Here is a 25,180-nt window from a genome sequence, read left to right as displayed (position 1 = left end):
CTGAGAATGTCTGCTGGGCCTATCTCTTCCATAGCGTGCTGCTCTTTCCTAATGCAAATATACATTGAGCAGAGGGGGGTGGGGGGCAAAGAAGCTTTTCCCCAAGAGCAGGGAAATGGATGAACAAACCAAATGATAAAATGATAGTAGGTGAGTAGGTGACACAGACACACACACACACACACACGTCTCTTCCACCAGGTTGCAATCTGCCACTGCCATCGGACAGAGAAACAAAATCAGCCGAAATATTTCTGTCCCTTTTCCGGGGTTCAAGAGTAAAGTATTAAATGCTGCCTTTTACAAAAGGACATGGCTGGAGAGAGGAATCTTCATGTTTGCTAAACACGGCTTCCTGCCGAGCAGGGAGCATCTGGTCCACACAGCTGAGCTACACCCACAGGGGGAGAGAGGGAGAGAGACAGGGAGAACGAGAGAGGGAGAGAGAAAGAGAGGGGGGAGAGAGAGGGGGATAGAGAGAGAGAGAGAGAGAGAGAGAGAGAGAGAGAGAGAGAGAGAGAGAGAGAGAGAGAGAGAGAGAGAGAGAGAGAGAGAGAGAAAGAGAGGAGGAGATGGAGTTAGGGAGTAGGCCAAACTAGCACACACCTCGGTCACATGCAACTTTCACCCCCGTGTTGGCCTGAGCACATGCTGCCCGCCTGGGTTCCAGTCCTTAAGCCCGAGTGGCAGGACAGTCACTCAAGCTCTCGTCTGCTTCATACTAGCGTGTGAACTTGTGAACTGGATCTTTTTAATGGCCTACAAGGAGAATGGGGCTGGTGCACTAACAAAGTGACCACCGCACCCACTTGGGAAGAGAGAGAGAGAGAGAGAGAGAGAGAGAGAGAGAGAGAAAGAAAGAAAGAGAGAGAGAAAGATGCAGCTCTGTCTTTGATGGCAAATGACTGAGGCGTATTAGATCGCGGTCAGTCCAGTCACACAGCCACAGAATGTAGGGGGCAGGCGTAAGATTTCACGGCCTGCTGCTCCCCAGGTGAGTAATGGATGCTCCTGCAGAGCTGACCTTGGCTTTTAGCAATTAAGGTGGCATGAGATTGAAAACAACATCCACAACATGCAAAAGAACTGCAGATGGGGGAGAAAAAGCCTCACCCTCCTGATGTGCCCGCCCTGCCCCCCCCCCCCCCACATGGTGAGGCATTTCCTTGGAAATGTGGCCTTTTGGGGATGATTGGAACTGACGAAGGTGACGGCGTGGTGGTGAGATCCTGCAGGTCAGGTGAGGACAGCAGCAGCAGTAGCAGTGTGCCAGTTTTACATGTGTCAACATGAAGAGAGTTAAAACCCCCTTTAGTTTCTCTGAGGTTCTTCAAGTTTCAAGTTGAAATTAAAAGATGGACCACACAAACACAACCTCATCTTGCTTCTAGGCAGGTGCGGATGAACTCAACTAATGAAAGAAAGAGATGAGAAAGTGTTATTTTCCTCACTTAAAAAACTCTGATGTTCCAGTACATCAATGGAAAATTACATTTCTGAGCGCTCCTGTCTTTCGCCCTCCTGATAAAGACTTTAGGCTTCAACTGTGGCCTGTGATGGAGTTGAGTGAATGATAATGACACTAAAACAGCTTAACCGTTCTGCTGACAGGCTACAAAGGGTTTCAGTCTGTCAGCCAGTCAAAAATAATGCGCAAGCGCCCACGGCGGCCTCAGGCCAATCAATAATGCTGAACAAAGAGGCGGCTATTTCTGGAGTTCATGTGAGGCACGTCCTGCGGGCCGCAGAGCATTTTAAAGAGGCCATGAAACGAGCATCTCGCTCACATGGTGCTCGTGGTGGGTCAATAGCAGACACATTATGAGATGGACACATCTGTGGGTGTGGGCGTGGGTGTGTGCCCTTGACCTTAACAAAGGGTGTCTCTGGTCATGATAGGATGGGATGTTGCTATTAAAATGGCTGCGCCCTTCCCCCAACTCTACAACAGACACATGTAAACATCTGTCTTTTGCAGAACAGCTCAGGCTGGAACTTAATGAGGAATCTGCATGTGGAAACAGTATTGATCTATAGCTCCCAGTGTGGTCTGTCTGTCTGTCTGTCTGATGATGTGTTTACAGGAAAGTCCAGTACTGAAAGCACAAGGCCAGAGGGGTACAGGAAGAATCAAATGCTTTCCTCTCAACCACCGCATCCGTAAAATACCAGTGCAGATATGAACAAGCAACATGAAAAACAAGTTAGGAGAGATAACATTTAAACTGTTTTACTTTTCATACGCCTGTGTCTGTGTCAGATCTCTCTTATCCATCTCTGTGTTCACCTTGAAGTATCAGGGGGGCATTGCATCAAGAGATTAGCATTTGTGTGCTTAATGTGTTTGACCTGCGCTGCCACAGAAGTGACTCCCAAGACGCGGGACTTTGCAGTCGCCCTCAGAGAGACAGCCGACAGGGACAAGCCTGAGGAGAGCAGTAAAGTCTCTGAGGGAGTGCCCCACAGCGGTGCCATATATCAAAGCGGACGCATAGCCTGCAAAGCAAAGCTGTTTGTGGAACAGCACAACAACGCCAAATATCTCATGTTGTTGTTAGCAAACTGCCCATTCATTATATCTGCATCTGGCCAACAAGACCAGGCTGGTCCCTACCTGGCGGGGAGCAATAAATCAAACCTAAACATAGGGGCCGTAAACCAAAATAAATATGTCGGTGCCCTGAGATATTTAACTGCGCCTGACACTGGCCTCGGCCCTCTGGTTCTACACGGCTGCCAGCTCCCTTAGTCAACCTCGCCCCAAACCTCACCCTGTTGCCCCGGGAGCCAAGGACCGCGGGGTGACGCCATGGCGGCTGGACTCACGCCACAGTGAATAACCTCACTGCTCTAAAGGGTGGAGTCATCACCCATGATACCCATGCTCTCTCAGCCTCTAGCTCTGCTCTGCAACTACAGTGAGGCTGAGCTGTATTAAAGGACTAAGGACAAGTCCACTGATCCTCTGAAGCTGTTCAGAAGTTATGGTATGTTCAGATGTGCGGGCTGGTAGCACCTGAGTGCATTTCACTACATCTCTGAAGCCTTTTAAAGGGGGTACCAGTGAGACTCTACTGATGTCTGTGGAGAACAGGTCTGTGTGCAGGCCTCACGTGAGGCAGCTCCTAAAATACTGGAGGCCCTCCTTGCTGTAATGTAGGCCACCCCATTTCCCGATGAATTATTCATCTCCTCACTTTCTGCTCCGCTCTGCCACTGCCACCTCGGAGAACAGTTGAAGGACAAAAGCAAAATGGAGGGTGCTCTGGCTGTCTATGCCTGACCAGAGCCTCAATTGCCTGTCTCAGAGGGGTAGGGTAGGGTATGGTAAGATAAGGTAAGTTAGGGCAGGGTAGGGTAGGCGCCAGCCAGGCTTCACATCCAGGCTCCACACACAGGGACATTCTAACAGATGACAAGAGAGCCCATGAATGACGTAAAATCGACGCAGGTTACTGGGAAGTCTCTCACGGTGTTCCTGTGAGGAATGTGCTGTAATGATGCAGACACTTACACAACAGTGTGCAAATGCAGTGGCAGGGCATGGGCACTCACATTGACTAATGTGTTACATATGAAAAGCCTTGCAGCTTCTGTAACATATGACATGAATGATGCATCATAATGTGTTCTTTCTGAATGTCTGTCACTCACCGTTCTGCTGCTCAAGAGCCAGAGCAATATATATCACTCATGGTGTTCATTTAATTACACCAACGGAAAAAAAAAACATGCTCTCCATGCGTAGAGACAGGACTGTGTACACACATGGGCTTCTGATGACTGGGATAGCAGAGGCTGAAACAGGCCTAAAAACTACCAACCCCAAGCGCCATAACGTCTCACACAGGGAATGCACACAGAGACTCTGGCAGTGATAATGAATACAACAACTTATGAGTAGGTCCTGTACTTCAAAAGGGGCATGGCCACCTATTCCCAGGCCTGAAACGAAGAAAAGAAAATATTTTAACAGTAACAGAGTGAGTCAGACTCACAGCATTTCCCTCGTCAAGTCGTCACAGAGGCTCTAAAATCTAGCAATTGCTCGGAACGAGGGCTTTTCTTTTGCGGGGAACTATATGGGGGTTATAATGTTCAACAAGACAGCCTTGTTTGAGGGAGAGGGGTGCCAGACGGGGTAAAGTGATACAGAGAGGAGGAAGAGTGGAAGCTGGCCTCAAAGGCTGCATATGCTAGCTATTCAGCTCTGTTGCTGTTCAGAACAATTCCAAAGCAAACACCTAGGCTGGACCACGTCTCCGGCCAAACCACTCAAACGCTGATCGTCATCTACTTATCCATCGTAAACCTGCCACTTCCCACTCCAGCTAAACCTTCAGGCAAATGGCATGCTTCTTCCAAAAGGGTAAGGCATGTTAAGCTATTTTCAAAAATCTTGAAGTTAATTGAAAAGTGAACTGAGAAACTGAGAAATCTGAATCTAAGAAATGTGACTCCCCCAGTAAGTGACTGCCGGTACCTTTGACTAGAAATATCTACATTTCGATAGATATTATCTTTTCCCAATTGAACATTAAAAAAAGATGATGGATTGAGCAAATAACCTTGCACAGCAGGGCCACCAGTGTGCCGTCAATACTGACTGCCAGGGGGCTTTGCCATGTTCAAAACCTGACCTCCTTTCGTTCTGATTAAATCTGACGAGAGCAAATATCTCTGTGGTGTGTGTGTGTGTGTGTGTTAGGGATGTGTCAGGGACATGTTTGGGGAGCTGGGGTGACAGTTGGGGTTTGATGTTTAAGACCTAAGTGGTCATAGCCTGCGGGAGCATTACTGATATGGAATCATATTTTGGTTTGATGTATTCAATTTTTTTTGTGTTCAAACGTCCTTCTCTCTCTCCCTCCACCCCCACCCACCCACAGTGGCACGAGACACACAACCTCGTTTGTATTGTGTGTGTGTGTGTGGGGGGGGGTTAGTCTAAGGGGAACATCTCGCACCCACTGACATCCAGCTTTGAGGGTAGGTGCTATTTCAGGGGAGGGCAGGCCGATAGGCCACAGATATAGCAGCTCATTATACCCCACATCTGTCTTCAATAAGGCCAGAGAGGAAGGGAAGGGTGGGGCAACTTCTTCAACGGGGGGGGGGCTTTTTTTTTTTTTTTTTTTTTACTTTTCCCGCTACTAGTCGGTGTAGATGTACCCCCCGCAGGCACACCCGACTGGCTGGTGGGCGTTATGGCGACCGAGTGGGCCCTGGTGGGCAGGCGTTTTACTGCCGTGCCTTCAGTGCCGTTTTTCGTGATGCTTACAAAAACAGCGCCTCAAGTCATTTCATCTGGATCAGGTAGCCTATTCCAAACATGCGGTGCAGAGCGTATCCTGCTAAACCCCCTCCGCCATCCCCAGGCTGTCCCAGCGGGCTGAGGTTTCCTCTGGGCCCACGGCTCGGTGCTCTGCTGGTATAACAGTGGTGGGAGCACACATGTGAAGCAGAGCCTCAGTCTCAACCACCGTGAACAAAGTTTAGTCTCTACGCAAACCTCTACGAGGCCTGAGATTCCTCTCTGGAATGGAACAAAACGGAAAAAAGGTCATTCTATAGGTGTCTCTGTTGGCTCAGAATTGACACTGCCATTTTCCCATTAGGGCACCTGCCTGAGCTGGCCTGGGTGGCGATTTCTATTCAGTTGCTTGGCTCAGTGTGGCTTCAACCTTGACTAACCAAGCATTGTAAGTTTACCTCCAACAGCCATAGACCACAGCTGCACTTTGGTTGATTGGTGTGTGTGTGCGTGCGTGACCTTATGTGTCAAGGAGAACTGCTCAAGTGTGTTCATGGTACTGAAGTCTCACTCTGTGTACTGTAAGGCAATGTCCAAGCACAGAACAGTGAGCCTTTGATGTTGAGATTATTTATCCGACTGGCTCATAGGAAATTATCACAATAAAAAGGCCAGAGGGTCTCTCAAGTTTCAGGGACTCATGCATGCACCTCACAAATGCAAATGTGTGTGGAAGTTGTCGTTATTCCACCTCCCCAGCCAACACACACACACACACACACACACACACACACACACACACACACACACACACACACACACACACACTCTCCCCGGAAACACATGCCACTCTTAGTCATGCATGGCTGGGAGTGCCACAACATGAAAAGATCCAAATGAATAACCACTGAATTACTCAAGGGGAGGTCTGAAAGAGAGTGTAACTGAAGAAACACCCAATACTCTGAGTACCGTGCATTAATCCCATGGCTTAAACCCTGCATTTTCTTACAAATTCTTTTAAATTCTTGGAAACCATGCTGCTAAGTATATGCCCCACTCTTGAGGTGTACTGTTAAGGTTATTGACTGCACACATCAGGCACGTAGAGAAAGCCACAGGACCCAGAAGATAGATGTCTGTATTTTGGCAGTCTAGCCAGCCACAAAAAAAAGCGAGTCTTAACAGACACACCCAGACCTACCCAGACCTACTACCACCAATGGACTTTGACAGGAACACCAGTACATTCTAAAGCTGTGGTCTCCAGGACATTGTTTCTCTGGATCATTCTCTCAGGCCTTTTCCGAGGTCTCCCCAGAACTGGTGCTGTCATCTCAGCTCATCATCATTCCCATAGGGCCGCACTGCGGGCGCATGGCCTACAGCTGCTGCTGACACTGCGGCTTTGTGCCCGGGATCCGGAGGACCCACTGACTCTTGGGAGGAAAAATGTGCAGCATCCAACCCGGACAGTCAATCAGCGTCAGAAAAGGCCCAGCAGGACCCCTGCGCTTGCCTTCACTAGATTGAGACAGCGACTCCCTTTCCAGTTTACTCACTCTCTCTTTCTCTCCATCTCTTTCCCTCCCTTCCTCTCTCTGTCTCTTTCTCTCTCTATCTCTCTCTCTCCTGCTTGACAGGACATGGGAGCCCCGGCCAGCAGAGGAACAGAAGGGCATTGAGCCTGGGTGGCAGGGGCTTGGCAACGGCCCGGTCGCCCTCTTCGGAGAACTGAATCGCCTCTTTAATCTGAAACTGGAGCCCCGCGATGCCAGGGTTTGTCTTTGTGCCGCGGATCTGATCGGGAAGTCTACGACGAAGGCCAGTCTAGGCCGCGCCAGCGCGGCTGGGCACAGGCTGGGCCGTGCTGGAGGGGGAAGCACAACTGTGCGCTGCGGGCCGCAGACGTGCCACATTGAGCCTGTCAGTCCTCAGTCGTTCTTCAGCCTGGACTTTGCTCCCTGCCCAGCAGACTACTCCAGCCAAGGTCTGAGCTCTTATCTCCACTGTAGATAAAACTAGAGGTGATCAAACATGGGGCTTTCGTTACCATAACGCAACAGCAAGGGGGGGGCGTGCAGGCATCAGCCAGAGGAAAAGAGGTGTGTGTTCTCATGTTAATGACACGCTCTGGTTCATATCTTGTAATCTTGCCGATGACAAGGGAATGTCATGGGGGAAACATCCTCAATCTAGTCTTGTAGTGAGTCTTTAATTTCCCCTGGGAGAACCGCAGGATAAACATCACTTATGCAGTGAGCGCTTCAAAGACCCCACTGTCCACACCTTCAGATATTAGGTACATAATTTGGCCTGTTTTTGCTAAAAGAAAAGTGAAGACATCACTTGGCACGACTGTGGACTGTTCGCTTCCCTGCAGTGTTGACTGTCCACAGTACTGAAGTGTGAGGCCCCGTGGGGCACCACTCTTTTGACCAGTCCTCTACCCTCTTTCCTCTCCTTTCCTTTCTCATTCCCTCTTTCTTTCCCTGAAAGCAGCCACCTTACAGCATAGTGGCAGGAAGTCAGAGGTTTACCTTTATAGGGAGCTCTTTCAGAGACTGAAGCTGTGTCCAAACAGCTGAAAGGTCAGGTAGTCCACAGTGGCAAGACTAAACTCCAAACTAATCTTTTGAAACACAAAGTTTCTTCTCTACCCCCTCTGCTTGTTTTTAAAAATCTGAGGAGCCACACATAGATAGATTTTCCTTCAGTCTCATCTGCCCTTACCACATCCCCAGGCGTTCAGATCAACCTGAAACTTTTTGGAATGTCAGCAAAGATGATTTCACTTTCGCTTTCTTCCTTAAAACAGACTTCACAGTGTGTTTACACACAGAGATGCTTCACTGAGGTGGCTGATCAACCTTTCCTTGACTGCCAACTTCCACTATAAATCAACAAGCCATTATTAACAGAACTGTCAACCTGAAATGATCTCTGCGCAAAGTAATGCTGGCAGTTAAGCAATAACTGCTATAACAGGCCTGGCTTTCAGCACAGACTGCTGTCTGCAAGTCTCTGAGGGAACGTTAAAACAGCTCCTAATTGCATGAACAAACTAGAGAGATCGACTCCCCATAAGAGCTTTTCAGAGCGACACTCCATTGAGATGTGAGGTAAAGAGTAAACAAAAACAAAAAACGCTTTCTAGGGGAAACCGAACTGCTGTTAGGTAAAGCCCTGACCATTCAAACACAGCGAGTTTTAAACGGCACTCTCCATGGCAACTATCTCCTTTCATTGGCCTGCAGCAAAAGCTCTTGCTTGGTCATGTGAAAGCACAAGGGTGAGCTGAGCTATGAGCCTGGGCGACGGGGCCGGTGGGAGAGGAGACCAAGGGGGTTGACAGAGCGCTGGTCACCTGCAGCTGTTTCCAGCCAAGTGTCCCTCTGGCAAGGCAACGCTAATGAAAACACAAGGAGGTGAGAGAATGGCAGAGCACATCATTTACCCCGTCATATCATCCGTCAAACAGCCCCCGCAGCAACAGAATCAAATCCACCACAGTCAGAACAAACAGTGACCCATCCCTATGATTAATGGTTCTCCCTCTTGATCCAGTCTTGTTAAATGACCACTCACTACAACACATTAACCCACTACACAAATGCAAACCTCTCGACCTAGTCATCTTAATGATCTTAATAAGCTTGGGAAGCTTTGGAAAAAAAAGAAATTCATCATGTTCAGGGCTTTTAATAAAGTGTGTGTGTCTGTGTGTGTGTGTGTGTGTGTGTGTGTCTGTGTGTGTGTGTGTGTGTGTGTGTGTAGTCATGTGTATAGCTGTATGTGTGTACTGTGTGAATCCTAAATCACCCTTCTGACAGCAGTTACTTCCCTGCCCAGCCCATCTGTCAGAGCTCTCTCTCTCCCTCATGGCTTCAGTTCCTCTTCACTCCCTCCTCACCTCCTGGGACTATGTTGCTCTAAATAAACCAGACCAGCCTGGAAGGTAGTTTGGTAATAAAAAGGTTTCATTCATTATGTCTGATTAAAAAGAGTGTGTGATTGTGTGTGTGTGTGTGTGTGTGTGTGTGTGTGTGTGTGTGTGTGTGTGTGTGTGTGTGTGTATTTGTGTGTGTGAGGGGTTGAACTGTGAGCGTATGTGATATATTGTTGTGGGGATGCTTCCCAGCATTGTTTTCTCTCTGCTTCTTTCCTCTGTTCTCTTTACTCTTCTCTGACACATGACTTGCAAGATGCAGCAGGCAGTGCGTTGCTGTTCAAAGGCCTCTTTCATCCTCCACTGTACATGCGAAGCAACCAGAGATGTCTGTCCCACAACAAAAACAGGCCAAGAGCCACCTCCGCACAGCAATACCGCATTCAGCAAGCACCCACTCCTCAGTCTGCTTATGCAACGTCATCAAAAATCCCACCACCCTCATCAACATCCCACAACCTACAGCGCATCTGTGGCCCACACAACACACCAGAATGAAGGAATCCTCCAACCCAGCCTAGCAGTCACAGAGTGCTAACTAGGCAAAAACAGCCCCTCCCACTGCCCCTCTCGTCTCCTGCTATTGTTGTGGTCTATTAGCCAATCAAGAGGCTTTGAATGGTGAGTGAAAGGGGTGCCGGGGGGGGAGTAGGGGAGGTGGGGGCAGGTCTCAAAATTCACATTTAATAACGAGGACAGTTTCTCCGGTGGGATGAGCAGTGCTTTTGTGTGAACCAGGCTCAGCTGATAAGCAGCAGACACACTACGCTACCCTGGCACGCGTGCGTTCACTCACTCACTCTTCTCCAGGGTCCCCAATCTCCCCCGCCCCCCACAGGTCCTGTCCCCTGCTGTTACTCATTAATATTTCATGGGCAGCTGAAGCGTGTCTGTCATGTCCTCATGATCCCTGAGCACTCCATGTCTCTCCTGTTCCTCATTCAGCACCAGCATCACGACAAGGGGGAAGCCCTCTTTCCAATTGAGGGGTTCTGGCTCAGTGAAGCCGCCAAGGCTCGAGACTTCTTGGAAAAGGCGAAAAAGTCCCAGAGAGGGTACGATGCTTTCTCCTGTGATGCTACCAGCCCTGCCTCACTTCAATTCACTTCCCTCCAAAAACTAAACAAAGCCACAAACACAAAGTGCTCTCCTTACCTTGCAGCTGTTTGAAGCGCCCCTCCAGCTGGTTGTAGTTGTAGGCAGCCTGAGCAGAGTAGCCAGGGCTGGCACCACTGGGGCCAGCGAGCGGAGAGGACGGGCCGGCCCCGGGGGACAGGGGCCCAGGAGAGAGAGGCCCCGGGGAAACGTGTCCGGGGGACAAAGGGCCAGGTGACAGGGGTCCAGGCATGCTGGTTGCCCTTTGGAGCTCCATCAGTGCTCTGGTGAGTGAAGTCTATGTAGCAGCAGCAGCAGCACCTAAGTGCAGAAAAGCGCACCGAACTGTGGGGGACAGACGAGACGGGACGGGAGAGAGGAGGCTTTCAAGTGCCCCTCTGCAAGTCTCGCGTCCAGTCAGGGAACACAGATGCGGGGATCCTCTTATTCCCAGTCTTACTCCAGAGCACAGGGTTTCAGGGTTTCAGTCCACAGTGCACAACAGCTTGCCCCATGCAGTGAGTCTGCAGCTGCGTTTCCTGCCCTCGCTCCCTCTGTTCAAAGCTCAGGCCCCCCCATCGCAACATCAGCAGGGGGGACGACTCGCCGAGACACACACCGCACTTCTCTTCGTGTGGATGGAGGAGACAGCTCCCGGAGAAAGACCAGAGAGAGAGGGAGAGAGAGAGGGAAGGAGGGAGAGGCTGAGGGAGTGAGAGAGAGCTGTGGACTCCGTGGACCGAGTCCTCCTGTAATGTGCTGGGAGGCTGCACACACAGAGCACACCTTTCACAGACCTCCGGAGGCAGGGGAGGAGCCTGCTGCCTGGAATTCAACTGGCGGCCAATCAGGCGGTTTGTTTTCCCTGATGTCGTCACGGCCTAATTACCATACAGACCAGTGGGAGGGGAAGAGAAGCAGAAGGCAGCGGGTTGTACCAATTCTGTTCCAACTGGAGGGGTACGCCTGGCCATCATGTTGCCAATTTTCTGTCACAAGGTTTCAGATGTTTAGATAAGATTAAACAACTCTTGACATTTTCATCACGGAGGAGTACTGTGTGGAAGAAAGACTCCTGTAATCTTCCTCTCAGGAGGTCTGTTGACTTTCACTGAAAGCGATCCTCCCTGTTTTTCACAGCTTCACACAAACGTGTGGGCCACACAAAAATGCCATGGCTTTTGAGTGGTGGAACAAAGCGGGAGGAATAAGCTGGGATCTCAAAGGGAGAGCTGTGTAGCAAAATGGACTCAGATTACCTCCACTACCAGTCTTCACCTCACAAGAGGTATCAGCTCCTCCGTCTCCGTCTCAGTCTCACCCCTCCTCTTCTTCTCATCTCCTCTCCTCTCAGTTCACTTCACATTATCTCTCTCTCTATATTCGCTACAGAACACAACATGATGCCAAAGAACGTGCAGTTCTCAAGTTCTCTCATTTTATTTGTGCTTGCACAATTTCACACCCCCATTCCCTGACGTGCCCAACAGCATATGAAAAAGCGCCTGAACTCCAGCTCATCCACAGATGTGGAGGTGGAATAATAATGACAAAGCAGCACCCACAATGCAAAAAGCCCCCTCACAGGAAATTACTTTGACAGCTCTTTTAAAGAGCAGCATGGATCTGTTCTACGTCAATTACCATTCATTTCAAACAAAGCACTTATTGACCGATTGCAAAAACAGAAGCGGCATGACTACTGCAGATGAAAGGGATTTGACTCCAAGTCCATGTGATTTCTCCCCTTAACCGCACTATTACTCCTGGTTGTATATTTGTAATGGAGTGAGAGTAAACAGTGCCGCGTGTTTTTAGAGGGCATGCTGCCGGCTGCAATTACCTACAACTGGGAGCTGAGAGCAGGCCAGGGGCCTTAGCAACTCTGGCAAGGCTGGGGTGGCTCTTTCAAGCTGAGGTTCGCCTACACACACACACGCACGCACGCACGCACGCACGCACGCACGCACGCACGCACGCACGCACGCACGCACGCACGCACGCACGCACACACGGGTTCCGTGTTAGATGTATACCAAGCATGTGATTGATGTGTTGTTTGATAAATGCTGCTGTTGAAATATCCAAATTCCAGTGATTTATCACTCAGCTAACATTCACAAACTACTTCTGGCAGCCTCAAAATCACAACCTGCCATTCTTATTGCAACCACAAACACAAAAAGCATACCATTATGTTGATGAGAGAATAACTTAAAATACCTCTGATTATTGCTCATTCAGGGACTTTTTCATGAAATCATTGCAATAACCTTAAAAGGCAGAGGCATTATTTAATTTTATTTTGGAAAGTACACAGTTCAATGCACATATAGATAAATAACTCTTCTCATGTCACCTTTGATAATTGGACATATTTGAAGAAAACCTTAAAAAGGTGAACACAACTTTACTCGAAGTAACAAAATAATCTATCTCTGTATCACACACCTTGACCGGAGGTCACCCAATGTACTCCCGAATCCATTCCCAGTAGGGTCCAAAGTTTCAAAAATGTCATCTTTTCTTTCAGTTTAAAAAGACACGACGCTAGACAAGCACTTTTCTAAGTAATAATATTGTAATCATAAGTCTCTGCAAACATTCTCTGTCAAAAGTCTGTTCAGAGCAGACATTCATAACTAAAGTCAACACTTGCCCGAGCAGTGCAATTACATCGCTGTTCATCTCCCCACTGACACTGGCTGCTAAGGTCTTTGTCAGTGGCCTGTCTATCAGTCTCTGAAAAAGACACTGAATAAGTATTTGTGTTAAATAACTGCAATCTCGTTATTGACCAAAATAATCATGATTATGATTTTTGGACATAATCGAGCATTCCTATTTGTCTAGCACTCATCAGACCACTCCGCACCCACAACCAAGCTCTCCTAACAGCCTTGTGCCATCTCAGAGCAGTGACACTCAGGGAAGTTCTCCATGGGAGTGGAGACAGAAGATGACAGCTTGGCACTGAAGTGGATACACACAAACACGCACGCACACATCATGCATGGCAGACCAGTAGAGAACAGGGTAAATGGGGGCACAGGGGGTGGGGGCATTCCACTGTGCCACCCAGCCTCTTAACGGAAAGGGCCGTGCTAGTCCGGGCAATGAGGGCAGGACAGAAACTTGTGAAGCAACCATGGTAAATTTCACAGGGGTGTTCGGCTACCAGGCTAGGGGACCAAATGACATTCTTATGGGAAGGCAGGGGTTTGCCTCTGTCAACAAGACAGATGATTGGGTTCATGGGGGGGGGGGGAATGAGCATCAGACCTCTGTCGGGTTTTTGAGGGGCAGCCCCATCACTAGTCCAGACAGCCAGGTCTGTCCATGTGGCTTCCTTCTTTAATGGGTAATATAGTGGAATGCTGGGAATGTTTGAGGGGGAAACAGCAGGGTCGATGGGCTCGGAATAAAGCCCCTTTCAGAGGTGAGGCTGTTTTTAATTATTCAAATGCCAGGGTCGGCCTTGCAGAATGTGTCAATAGTCTTCAGGAACGAGTGAACACATCCCACGGGTGGGTTGCTATTCCTGAACCCTCTCCCCTCTCCCTCTGTGGAATTAGGAGGAGTCTCGCCTTACCAGAAACACACCAGAAATACCACCAAGGACCAAACAGATCAATGCCATCAACCATACACACCTTTATACACACAGAGGAAAAAACAAACTATGCCCTTATGCACCTTCACCTCAGATTCCAAAGATGTTATTTTTCTTACAAACAAGAGACAGATAAAGTGCAGAAAATGGACATCCCAGAATGTTTGAATACAATATTCTTGCTACTGCTTTGCATAAATACTACATGATCTGTGAACGCCCTTCCTATCTCTTGTTGCATTTTCCATTAACTGTTGCATTCCAGCCATTCAGCATGGCCACTCTTAAAATAACTTGCCACCCTGTCAAAATGAGCATTTGATCATTAGAAATCCGGATGACAAAGACATATGAAGTAACTAGTCAGGAATGTGCCAGTGATGTAAGTGGAGCCACCTCGTACACGTTATGCTTAAGGAGTAGAATACCATTGCCACTGCAACGCTAAACTCACATCTGGCCAACAAATGCTAAGTCGAAGCGAGAGACAGTCAGGGAGGGGCAGAGAGACAGAGCTAGGCACAATGAAGGCTTGCCTTGATGCACTTACTGTGGCAGACAGTCAGTCAGGTATGTTCACTGTGGCTCATAATACAGACTAGTGGTAATTCTCTGTATTGAGATGAAGGTGATTGTCTAATGCTGGAGACGCTGGGATCACCTAAACAACCCCACCGTCTCCTGCATGTTTAATGAGCTGGTGAATTATTTAGAGAGGCAAGTGGAACTCTAGCATTTTGGCCTACTATACTGTAAGCCAAGGCAGGCCGGCAGGGCTCCAGCTGCAGTATCAGAACAGAGACAGAGATAGAGGGCTCCATGGGAAAGTCAACGCTATTGAACGGGCAACTGTGCCGACGTAAGCCTAAATGCAATGGACCACAGCAAGGCTAAAACTGAGACTGAACACCACTGGTTCTACATGCAATTTCTCTGAATTGACCAAAATGACAGTTTAAGTATATTTACAGACACAAAAGCACAGACACAACATTGAGTACAGCAGGCCACACTGACGATCAAATAAAAAGCCAAATACCATAGCCTTCCCACAATGCAGTCCCACGGAACAGTATGTACCACAACTGCAGTTAAAGTGTAATATAAGTACTGTTGCTCATTGTTAAGAGAGGCCGCTCTTGACATTTTTCTATTCCCATGGAGAGGTCTCACAGCAGGCATGTGTGTGCTTGGAAGGTGAAGACAGGCAGGCTACGTGAGTATCACTCAAGCCAGAGAGGCTTTGATATCCTTCTGGCTGGCCTAGCCTAGCCTGCCCAGGGCTATACAATTTGGTAGGTTTCATCTAACTGCTGACATGATCAAATTTGTCAGGAAATTGGTGTATGAATACTGTCCTTGCTTACTTATTGATCAGCACACGTTTAAAATGCCAATAAGAAGGCAGTGAGCAGTAAATTGGTGAGATTTAAGAGTGAAGAGTTAACACCAAGGACAGGCTGAATGTGAAATGATTCATGCACAGTGGCAAACATGAACTGAAACAGCATTGATGTTGCTGTTACCCAATGGTAATGTGCTAGTTGGGTAATGCATAGTGTGAACTGATCTTTTTATTGACTACCGGTTGAACACTATACGCAGGAAAAAAAGGACTAATTATGGCCTGTTGGCTCTCGGCCAATCAATGTCACAGTGGGCCGTTTTCTTCATGACAGCCCCTGCTGTGCTATTAGAGGGATATTTGGGGTATTTTTGTAATTGCATTTTAACTAAGCATAACAATATTCAACAAATGATTCATCATGCCAATTTTTTATTCGGAAATAATGGTCATTATAATCCAAAAAACTAGGTCCGGACCACTATAATATATAAAGTGATGTGATTATATAATTCTACTTCGTGTTCTGTCTGACTGATGCCCTTATGATACCCCTGCTCTCTGCTCACCTGCGAGGGCTTTGATGCGCGAGCGCTCGAACAGACGGGCTGAGCTGTTCTCGTTGTCCCACTCGTCCGCATCCCAGCGGTTGTTGACATCGGTGTACTGCTGCTGGATCTCCATGTGGTCATAGTCTGCGGCTACTGATGTCATCCTGACGCTTCAGCGAATGCTCCTGCTCATCGGCGTCTAGTCATCAAGCCCTGCAAAGACACAACACAAGCCATCAGGGAACACATTCAGAGAAGAATCACTAGGAAAAGGTGTGTGCATACAACACAAGTTGGGGACAAGGGGCTGGACAAAGGGAAAAGAAAACTGGAAAAATGGTTGTTAGCACAGTGTATTATATGTACCTATTTTTTCCTCTGAGGAAAAGAGTGATGTACACTTCACTTCAAGGAAATTATAAAGTTATCAAATCTAGATGTCTTTGGACACGACAAACTTAAAAACTGTGAATGTTGTTAACTATAGTACATTTATACCACATTAAAAAGTTAATCAATTTAATGGTCCTCTTAAACTGGTTGTGAAGTATTACAGATTTTTGCATAGTCAGTCTAGAAATGAGGGGCGGTTGAACATCTAATGCCAAGTGCCTGAGATTTGTATTATCTCCTTTTGGTTTTAACGTCATGGGAGATTAAATAGTCAAACACCAATTATTCCAGAAGAATTATTTCCATCGACTTTACTCCACACCTCAGTTTTATTAATTTTCCATCAGTTAGGTATTTACAAGCCTCTAAGGGCACCCCCTACTGGCACAGATAGGTAACTTCAGCCACATCTCCTTAAACTAGAGTTGAGTTGAGTTGGAGGAGTTGGTTGGTTGGGTTTTAGCACCACCTACGAGTTGGAGAATGTAAATGACCTTAAACTATACTCTGCACCACTGGAACTATAAACACACACACAGTTAGCATGAAAGCCAACTCACATTTATCCAGACACCAAACAAATGTTAGTGGACCTTAATAGAAGTATTTATATTTATAAAACTAAAAAACGTCCCCATTCTAAAACTGGCCGGTGCAGTTCTAAAACCCATTCAAGATATCAGCAAACACATGCTTCATACCAATCATTTTTCATAACATGACATGACAAAAGCCTCATCACCCGTCCTCGTGGTGGCATCATCACCATCCAACCCTACCGCATATTTGTAATTTCTGTATCCAATCATGCTCTCCCAAAAGAGCATACGGACTCTGGCCTGTCTAGAGTCGTCTGCACCCGTACGTTCACTCAAAACCGTTCAGCCCCACTGACACAGAGAGACCGGTCTCTGAAGCATCATGGCTCGTTTCGACCGAAGGGTGCATTTTCCCAGGGTGCATTTCTCACGGGCGCAGAATAGCGCAGGTCTCTAGTCAGCACAAACACTGAGCGGTGGTGGCCAGGAGACTGCCTCAGCAAGCTGACATAGACACAAACGTGAAATGCACACCCCGAGAATCAGATCTCTACCCTCCTAGCTGCTTGCAGTGTTTTCCCCAGCTAAAATCAAGTTATTGTTCAATAGATTATTCATATTAATGTATCCTTATGTTTTCCTTCCTCTGTGTGTGAGTGTGTGTGTGTGTGTGTGTGTATGTATGTATGTTTAGTATCTGGGACTACTCTCTGTTGACCTGGGTGCCTCCAGAGACACACCAGCTCTCTGAATTTGCACTCTATTCAGAGGTTCAGATGCAAAAACCAAAACCAGGCCACTCCTCTGTATCAGCGGATACTAAAACTGAAACCTGTGTTGCTAGCCTTAAAACATGCAGCTGCCACTGGGACAATAAGTGCCACTAAAGTGTGTGTGTGTGTGTGTGTGCCTGTACACACACGCACTGGTGCGGAAGCAAAGCATGGGGCAAAACACAGAGGTGTGTGAAAGTGTGTCAGGACATCGGTGAGATGAGCAGAGAGTGTGAAAGAGACGGTGAAAGTCAAAGCAGGGGGGGTCAGAGACACAGAGTGGAGGAGGCAATGGACCGATAAAAAAACAGATATCCCTGACATGGATAGAGGCCAACAGTTCATAACACAGAGAGAGAGAGAGAGAGAGAGAGAGAGAGAGGGAGGATGATGATGCTGCTTAAAAAATAAATAAAAAACAAGCAGGGCAGCTCATTTGCTCACGACACCAGCCATCAGCAGCCTCATGTTGATCTATGCGAACAGCGGGCATGTTCAGAGGCATTGCATAACACACAGAGAGACAGAGAGAAAGAAAGACAGAGAGAGAGAGAAAGAAAGAAAGAAAGAAAGAAAGAAAGAGAAAGACAGAGAGAAAGAGAGAGACAGAGAAAAAGAGAGAGACAGAGAGAGAGAAAGAAAGAAATGCAGAGAGAAAGAGAGAGGGAGAGAGAGAGAGAGAGAGAGAAAGAGAGAGAGACAGAGAGAGACCCAAGCATCATGACTCACAGCACTGTATTGGGTGCTGGAGGGTAGGCAGACGGAAGCTGGAAACAGCCACACATGGATTTTCATCCATCCATCATTGCACAGTGAGCACCACCAAAATCTCTCTTAGTGAGTGCAGAGGATTTAGAGTTAAGGGTTTGGATATGCACCTCTGAGGAACACACAAAGCAGAACATAGCTAACGCTAAGGCTGCTCATTCTCCCCAGTGTGAGGCTGAGCTGCGCACTCGCTGGATGCTAGCAGGCTGTGGTGCTGATGTAGGAAGAGAACTACAGAGAGGGGGGAGCAGGAGAGATAGAGAGAAAATGAGAGAGAGGGGGAGAGGGAGAATGAGAGAGAGGGAGGAAGAGAGGAGAGAGAAAAAGAGAGAATGAGAGCTAGAGAGAGAGAGAGAGAATGAGAGAGAAAAAGAGAAAGAGAGGGAGAATGAGAGATAGGGAAAGAGAAAGAGAGGGAGAATGAGAGAGAGGGAGGAACAGAGGAGGCTATTTTTAGGCAAACGCGGTGGCGGAGGGCAAGCACTTTGCATCAGCACCAGGGGAGACGCTGCAGTGCAGTGGAGAGATAGAGAGGAGAGGGGGGGGGGAGGAGGAGAAGAGGAAAGATAGAGAGATGAGATGAGGGGAGTAAAGATCATGTCACCTCACCCAAGCATGTCAAATTACCAAAAGCAGAGCATTTTGTACTGGATGTCTCTTAGGAAAGTGTGGATATGTAGACAGATATGGAAACAGAGCTAACCGCAAGCTTATGCATATGTACTGTATACATATGTCAAAGTATATGAAGTGTGTTCATGTCAGTATATGAAAACTACCAATGTCCAATGCAAACTTATAGTTAACATAGCATGTTCTTCTCCATCTTTTTCAACACTGAGACAAGCCATAGTGCATTCCGTTAAATTTCATGTAAACCTCATGTGCATGTGTTGGACATTCATTCAATCTGATTTTCTAAGCTGTAGAGGATTTGTTAGTAATTTCACAGGGAAGTGGGAAGTCCCATGTGTGTCTGTGTCTGTGGGGGAAAAAAGGCATATCAAATTGTTTATGGTGCACACAGAGAGATCTGCCGATACCTACAGAGAAACCATCTTGAGCTTCCCCTACATTCTCGATGTCTGAGCAAAGGTCTGAGTGGGCAACCACCGAGAACAGCTTCATCTGTGACTGGCCGACATGAAGAGCAAAGTGACTACACCAACAGACAGTCCAATGGACTGGGCTAAGCCACACTAACTGCTATCTAATTTCTCATTAAAGCTCCTCTCCTTTAATCAATGTGCTAGCTGAGCCTGAAGATAATCTCCCTGCCAACATTTCCTGGTGTACAGAGGAGCGTGGTCAGCCCCCCGCCCCTTCTCTCTCTCCCTGGGCACAGGTCTTTCATCTAGACCCAGGTGGTCACATGATCAAAAGCAGTCATCTTAGAGAGGAGGGTGTCCAGTCGTATGTGCAGATGACCCACTAACACCTACTCTCCTTCTCACATTGGTTTATTGCTAAATAATCGAGTCACCGACTTGAAGGCCACCTGGGTGAACTACTACAAATACGTGAATAGAATGTTGCTGACTGTAAGTTCCATTTGATGATGTCATAATGAACTCAAGTGACCGTTTTCATGGCGCCAAGAAAATGTTCTCCTCAAATCGCTAGTGGGGTCAAGCCACATAATAAACAAACAGGAGCTGTCATTCTTCCACTATTCCACCCCTTTTCAATTGTGGATGTGCAGCCCAAAAGTCCTCTCCTCTCTCAGTGTGGTTGCTTGTGTTCACTGGCCAGGTTTCCAATCACAAACCAATGACAACATATCTAAGCAGCAGCTCCCTCTGGAGCTTAGTCATGCAGTGCTACGGACTGATCCCCCTCACTTCTTCTGTCTGCTCCGACATTTGATAAAGCCTTGATGGTGGTTAAGTGATTCTCTGCAGTTTTTCAGTAACACATCCTGTGCATTTTTCTCACACAAATACGTCACTCATCCTCACACAGCTTCAAACATGATGATATCTGTGGATGTATGTGGTGATGATATATGTGGATGTCATGTGAGAGGAAAATGGTTGCTTTAAGGGAGTATATGTGACAAAAATCACTTGACACGTTTGTTTCTCAAATCCTGGCCGGTAGCATCTTTGCTGCGAGTGTGTTAGACTTGTGATTTCTTTCAGTCTTCACACTCCTCATTTCCAGCGTGTCACTCGCCCACTTCTGTGTTGTGTGCCCCTGCCTGCCCATTATCTCAGAGATTTCCTGGAGAAAAGAGAATTGTTCGCTCCACTCTAAAGATCACCATGGATACAGAGCACCCAGAATCCTTTGTGTAGGTGGAGGGGCTACAGTTTCTTTAAACAACGCTAAACACATATTTACTTTGCCAGTGGAACATCACAGGGACTCAGTCCAGAGTATTTACATGTTGTATTTTTTAGCAATTTCATACTAAACTAATACTTAAATTACGAGAGACACCTTTAACAGTCAAAAAAACCTATTTCTTCTTCCAAGTCCTGAGTACCTACGTAAGTGGTGAATTGTGATAGCTTCTCAAAACAGAGACTTCTTGCGTAAAGCGCCTTGGTCCGAGCACCGCTCGAGCAGTCCCCTGCTCCCTTTCAGAGCCAGGCACAGGATAGTATTTCCCCGCCGCAAGAACCTGCTCTCTGCCATAACAATACACATTATTCAGGCACCCGAGGGGACACACATCTGGCCAGATCATCCAGAAGCCCACTCAGACATTCCCCCTCACTGACAGAACCACGGTGGTGAAAAGTGTCCTTTTTCAACAGCACTACTCAAGGACACTTCCCCTCATGGAGGCCGGTCAGGGGCTCCAGTTTTACATTACACACACATTTTGCTGGGTGCATTTCCCTGCCAGCGAATTTGCTCTCTGAATTTTCAACACCGATAAACACCCACAAGAATGGCTTCTCTTTAACAACGGTTCTGCATGTATCTGTCTGCATAAACCCCCCCGCACACATATGAATAACACACCCACACAAACTGACGTGAGCACCATCTCGGACCCTCAAAGCGGCAGATAACCCCCTTCAGCACCATCTTCAGTGTGTGCCTGACACGTTATCTTTGCCTGGCTATACATGTCTTCTGTGGAATCTGGTTCGTAACAACTCCACTATTCATGCCTGACTTCAAGCGTGACTTCCTCATACTGTTGCTCTTTGCAAAACACACACAAACATTTCTCTAACTCAATGTTAGAGTACTGGCATCTTTCACCTACTGGATTCCTCTTGGCCGATGTAATACATTCAGTCCAGTTGCCAAGCAACACAAATATCATAACCCAGCTTGACAGAAACCTCTGTGACATTTTCAACATGCTTTCATTTGTATGATTTCTTAACTTAACAGCATGAGGGCTCCCTTTGTTACCACTAGCCTGCACGGCATGGCATTGCTCAATGTGTGTTAAGGTAGACGCATGGGTCAGCTCTCCTGTGAGTGCCAACAAGATTGTCCAATCCACACACAACACCTTTAGTCCAGTCCTTTTCCAGTGAGGAGACCAGAAGCATATAGCCTTGTGAGAGAAACCATCAGAAAGTGATCTCTTCACAGAGCCCATTACTCAATTTTTGTCAGGGCTCAATCCTGACAGAAAATGCACTGGGACTCGTTCCTTTGCGGACTACTTTGTGTATCTGGCCATGCTTGGAACAATACCGGGTTAAGGTTCGCTTTAGGGTTAGAGTTAGAGTATTGTAACAAGTATTTACATTTACATTCAGTCATTTAGCAGACGCTTTTATCCAAAGCGACGTACCAAAGGAGAGAACAAATAAAGCTAAGTATCAAATGTCTCTCACAGTCAACATATTTCTTATTCAGCATGGACTACAAGTGACAGTTCCACTAACAGTGCAGAAGTTGCCCACAGCGCCCTCTGGTGAGGAGGGAGATCCAGTGTCCCGGTCACTCATAAGAGGGCGTCCCAGCTACTGGTCTCACTTTGTGATCAGAAGACACTTTCTTCATGAAACCCTCCAGCATCAATGTCTGTCTATTAAATGATCTGACACATGATGATGTTTTTAGTATGTACTAGATTAAAAAGGACCCAAACACATGAGAGTGCTCTTTTTTGTCTGGCCTCTTCTGTGCCTTAGTGACGCAAACAAGTGGCACTCTACACTGAACAGCCAACCCCTTGACTTATTTTAAACATGTAGCTAATCTGCTCCACAAATACGTCTAAGTGCAAGTGACAGTTTCAAGAGCAAGGCTAAGAAACAACAACAAAATGCTACACAGCTCTGCTCTAAGTCAAGAGCTCAGTCTGTCTTGGGGAGAGTTAGCTTCTAATTTGGAGGGCGGAGAGCATTCTTGGATCAGAGCAGCGTGTTTTTAACTTCAATCGCCTTTGATCTTGTTAAGCAGCTGATTCGATTAATATCTCAAACATTCCCCCGCTGTTATGAGGCAATGGGTGAAAATAAATGGCCACAATTAAAATATCCACGTATTTGCTCCAGCGCCTGCCTGCCTGCCTACACACACACACACACACACACACACACACACACACACACACACACACACACACACCTAACCAGGCACCGGAGACACCCCTCATTACAATAGAATTCCCAGCAAGCACTCTTCTGGGCCACTGTCTGCATGCGAGGAGGAATTCTGAACTGGAATTTGTCTAGTGTCTGGATCGGGGTCTGCGACTGGAGCTGGCAAGTGCGTCTCAATGGGTGATTATTCACTCTCAGCAGTTGAGATGAAGCTGGTTCCCAAGGGTCCTGATAACAGCATTCCCTTTGTGGCCTGGCTGAGACAAACCAGAGGGGGCCTGGAATGGAGTCAGCCATTCTCTCGGCTTAACAATCTCCTCAGTGATGCCCAGAACCAGTGATGCCCAAGAGCGGCTGCGCCAACAACAGCGCCCTGAGTAGAAACTGACCAGGGAGGGATGGCCAGCAAACAGTGGCTGATGAACAGAGAGGAGACCAGACAGGAAAGGCCAGTCATCCATCACTGCCGTACCGGTGAAGTCATGCTTGCACACGCTCACACACAGACACACACAGACACACACCCTACGGCTCTAAACTCTAGTGTCACCATGAATCACCAAAGTTTAGCTGCTGCTGAGTACTAGGACATTACAGCTGGTGAGCCCGCCACATCACTGACTCAATTGCAGACAGTGCCTGTGCACAAGAAAGCACACGGCATTCCTCCGAAGGCCAAGCAGATTTAATTTGGCTTCAGTGGAAAGAGTGACCACATTCCCTCTGCTCACAGCCCAGGCCTGGACCAGACCAGGCCAACTGAGGACTGAAGCAGATGTTCACATGTGGAGAGGGGCAAGGGCAGAAGGGGCCCCCTGAGGCCCCCTGGTGGTTTGGAGGACAGCCACCTGTCACCGCCTCGTTAGTGTTTTATAACAGGCGTACACAGTGACACAGGTAACAACACAAACCCCAGCAGTGTCACATGTGCAACGTTCTCATTGGCAGACTGACCACACCCAGACGGATTGTCATGGCAACAGGCCCGGCCACTTCCTGACACGCTTCTGTAAAAGAAGTAGGGCTGGTGTATGTTTTTTGTGTGTGTGTGTGTGTGGGAGTGGCCTTGCCAGGGAACTCCTTGTGCGATCTGAGCCAATAACATGTTTGCAGCATATGTGCCTTCAGATACTATGTGTAGACGCTCTCTAACCTAAATGAAAACCTTGCCAAGCGCAGAACACACTGTTCTGTTCCATATGGATGAGAGGCCAGAGAGAGGAGAACAGACATGGACACACATCAGACATTAGCAGTCCAATGCATTTCCTTGTAGTATTTCCAGATACATTTTCCCAAAGCTAATGACACATTTGGCTCACCTCTTCAAGCATGACTTCAGCGTGTCTGTGGCCATAAGATGGACACAAGTGTTTTAAGATGGCACTGCTCTAGGTGTTGGGTTGTCCTGTGAGACTGCCTGATGAGAATAGCCTCTTTCTGACCTCCTACCTCCCTCCATGTGGGGACACAGTAGGCTTTGTTCTCCACTGGAGATGACGCCTGATTGCATCAGCTTACCGAGCTGCACTGCGCAGACCATATGGCAGAAAAGAGTCTTAGGCCATCTCACTTTCCCTCGTAAATACACCAGCGCTGCTTATTAGTGTGGTCCTGGAAGGGTCCAGTTTGGACAAGTGGGAGGAGGGCTGAGGTCCGATGGTTTGTCCCAGCCGTTTGAGACTTGGGAACACGGCTTCCTCTGGCTTCCAATGGCTTCCTTTCATTGTCAGTCTGGTGCTTGTAAAGTAGAGAGGCTCTTGGCCGTGGCCACGAGGTAAGCGAGTTCAGTGCAAGCATCTGAAATTCATTCACTCGCACCACTGTGCATCTGACATACTTACAAAGTCTGCAGAACAGGTGGGTGAACAATATAAAGGTTTATGGAGTTTGGGGTCCACTCCACTACAGCCATTTGCTCACTCACTAACAAATTTCAGAATTTGTGCTACAAAATAATTGTATGTGTGTGTGTGTGTGTCTGTGTGTGTGTCTTTCTGAGGGGGGGGGGGGGGGGACTGTTTTTAACTCACTGTTGATTAGGGTAACTGAGCAATTACGCAATACATATAGTATAAACAATAGTTACACGAGTTACGCAATAGTGCTCACCTGTGCAGGAATTTGCCTCCTGTCATTCTAATCGGAGGACACTCTCCCAACCGGAGGGCTGAGCAAAAACACTGACCACATACAGATGAAACTACATTTGACATCATATGCACTACAGAGCTCGGACATTCTAAAATAAACCTTCCAAATGAAAATGAAAGCTCTAAAGAAGCAGAGACACACTGTGGGTGAATCTGAATTCAAGGCACACATCAGTTCCTATATAGCCTGACGGGCGGAAAAACAAAGAGATTACAGAATTATA

At 47.5% G+C, this 25,180-nt stretch overlaps 1 protein-coding gene across 1 annotated transcript in view; it reads right to left on the bottom strand.

Annotated features, from left to right (window-relative positions):
• Window positions 1-25,180, bottom strand: part of LOC308373581 (spectrin beta chain, non-erythrocytic 1-like) — a 64,514-nt gene that overhangs the window by 30,778 nt on the left and 8,556 nt on the right. Inside the window, exon 2 of the mRNA XM_080849152.1 lies at window positions 15,826-16,020. Coding sequence (XP_080705278.1) covers window positions 15,826-15,970 — 145 coding nt within the window. The 5' untranslated portion in view covers window positions 15,971-16,020. The remainder of the gene's footprint in view (window positions 1-15,825; window positions 16,021-25,180) is intronic.

This window comes from Sprattus sprattus (genome assembly GCF_963457725.1).
Source record: "Sprattus sprattus genome assembly, chromosome: 12".
In the NCBI taxonomy this organism is placed as follows: domain Eukaryota; kingdom Metazoa; phylum Chordata; class Actinopteri; order Clupeiformes; family Clupeidae; genus Sprattus; species Sprattus sprattus.
The sequence above is the reverse complement of the archived record's forward strand: the minus strand, read 5'-3'. Positions and strand labels throughout refer to the sequence as shown.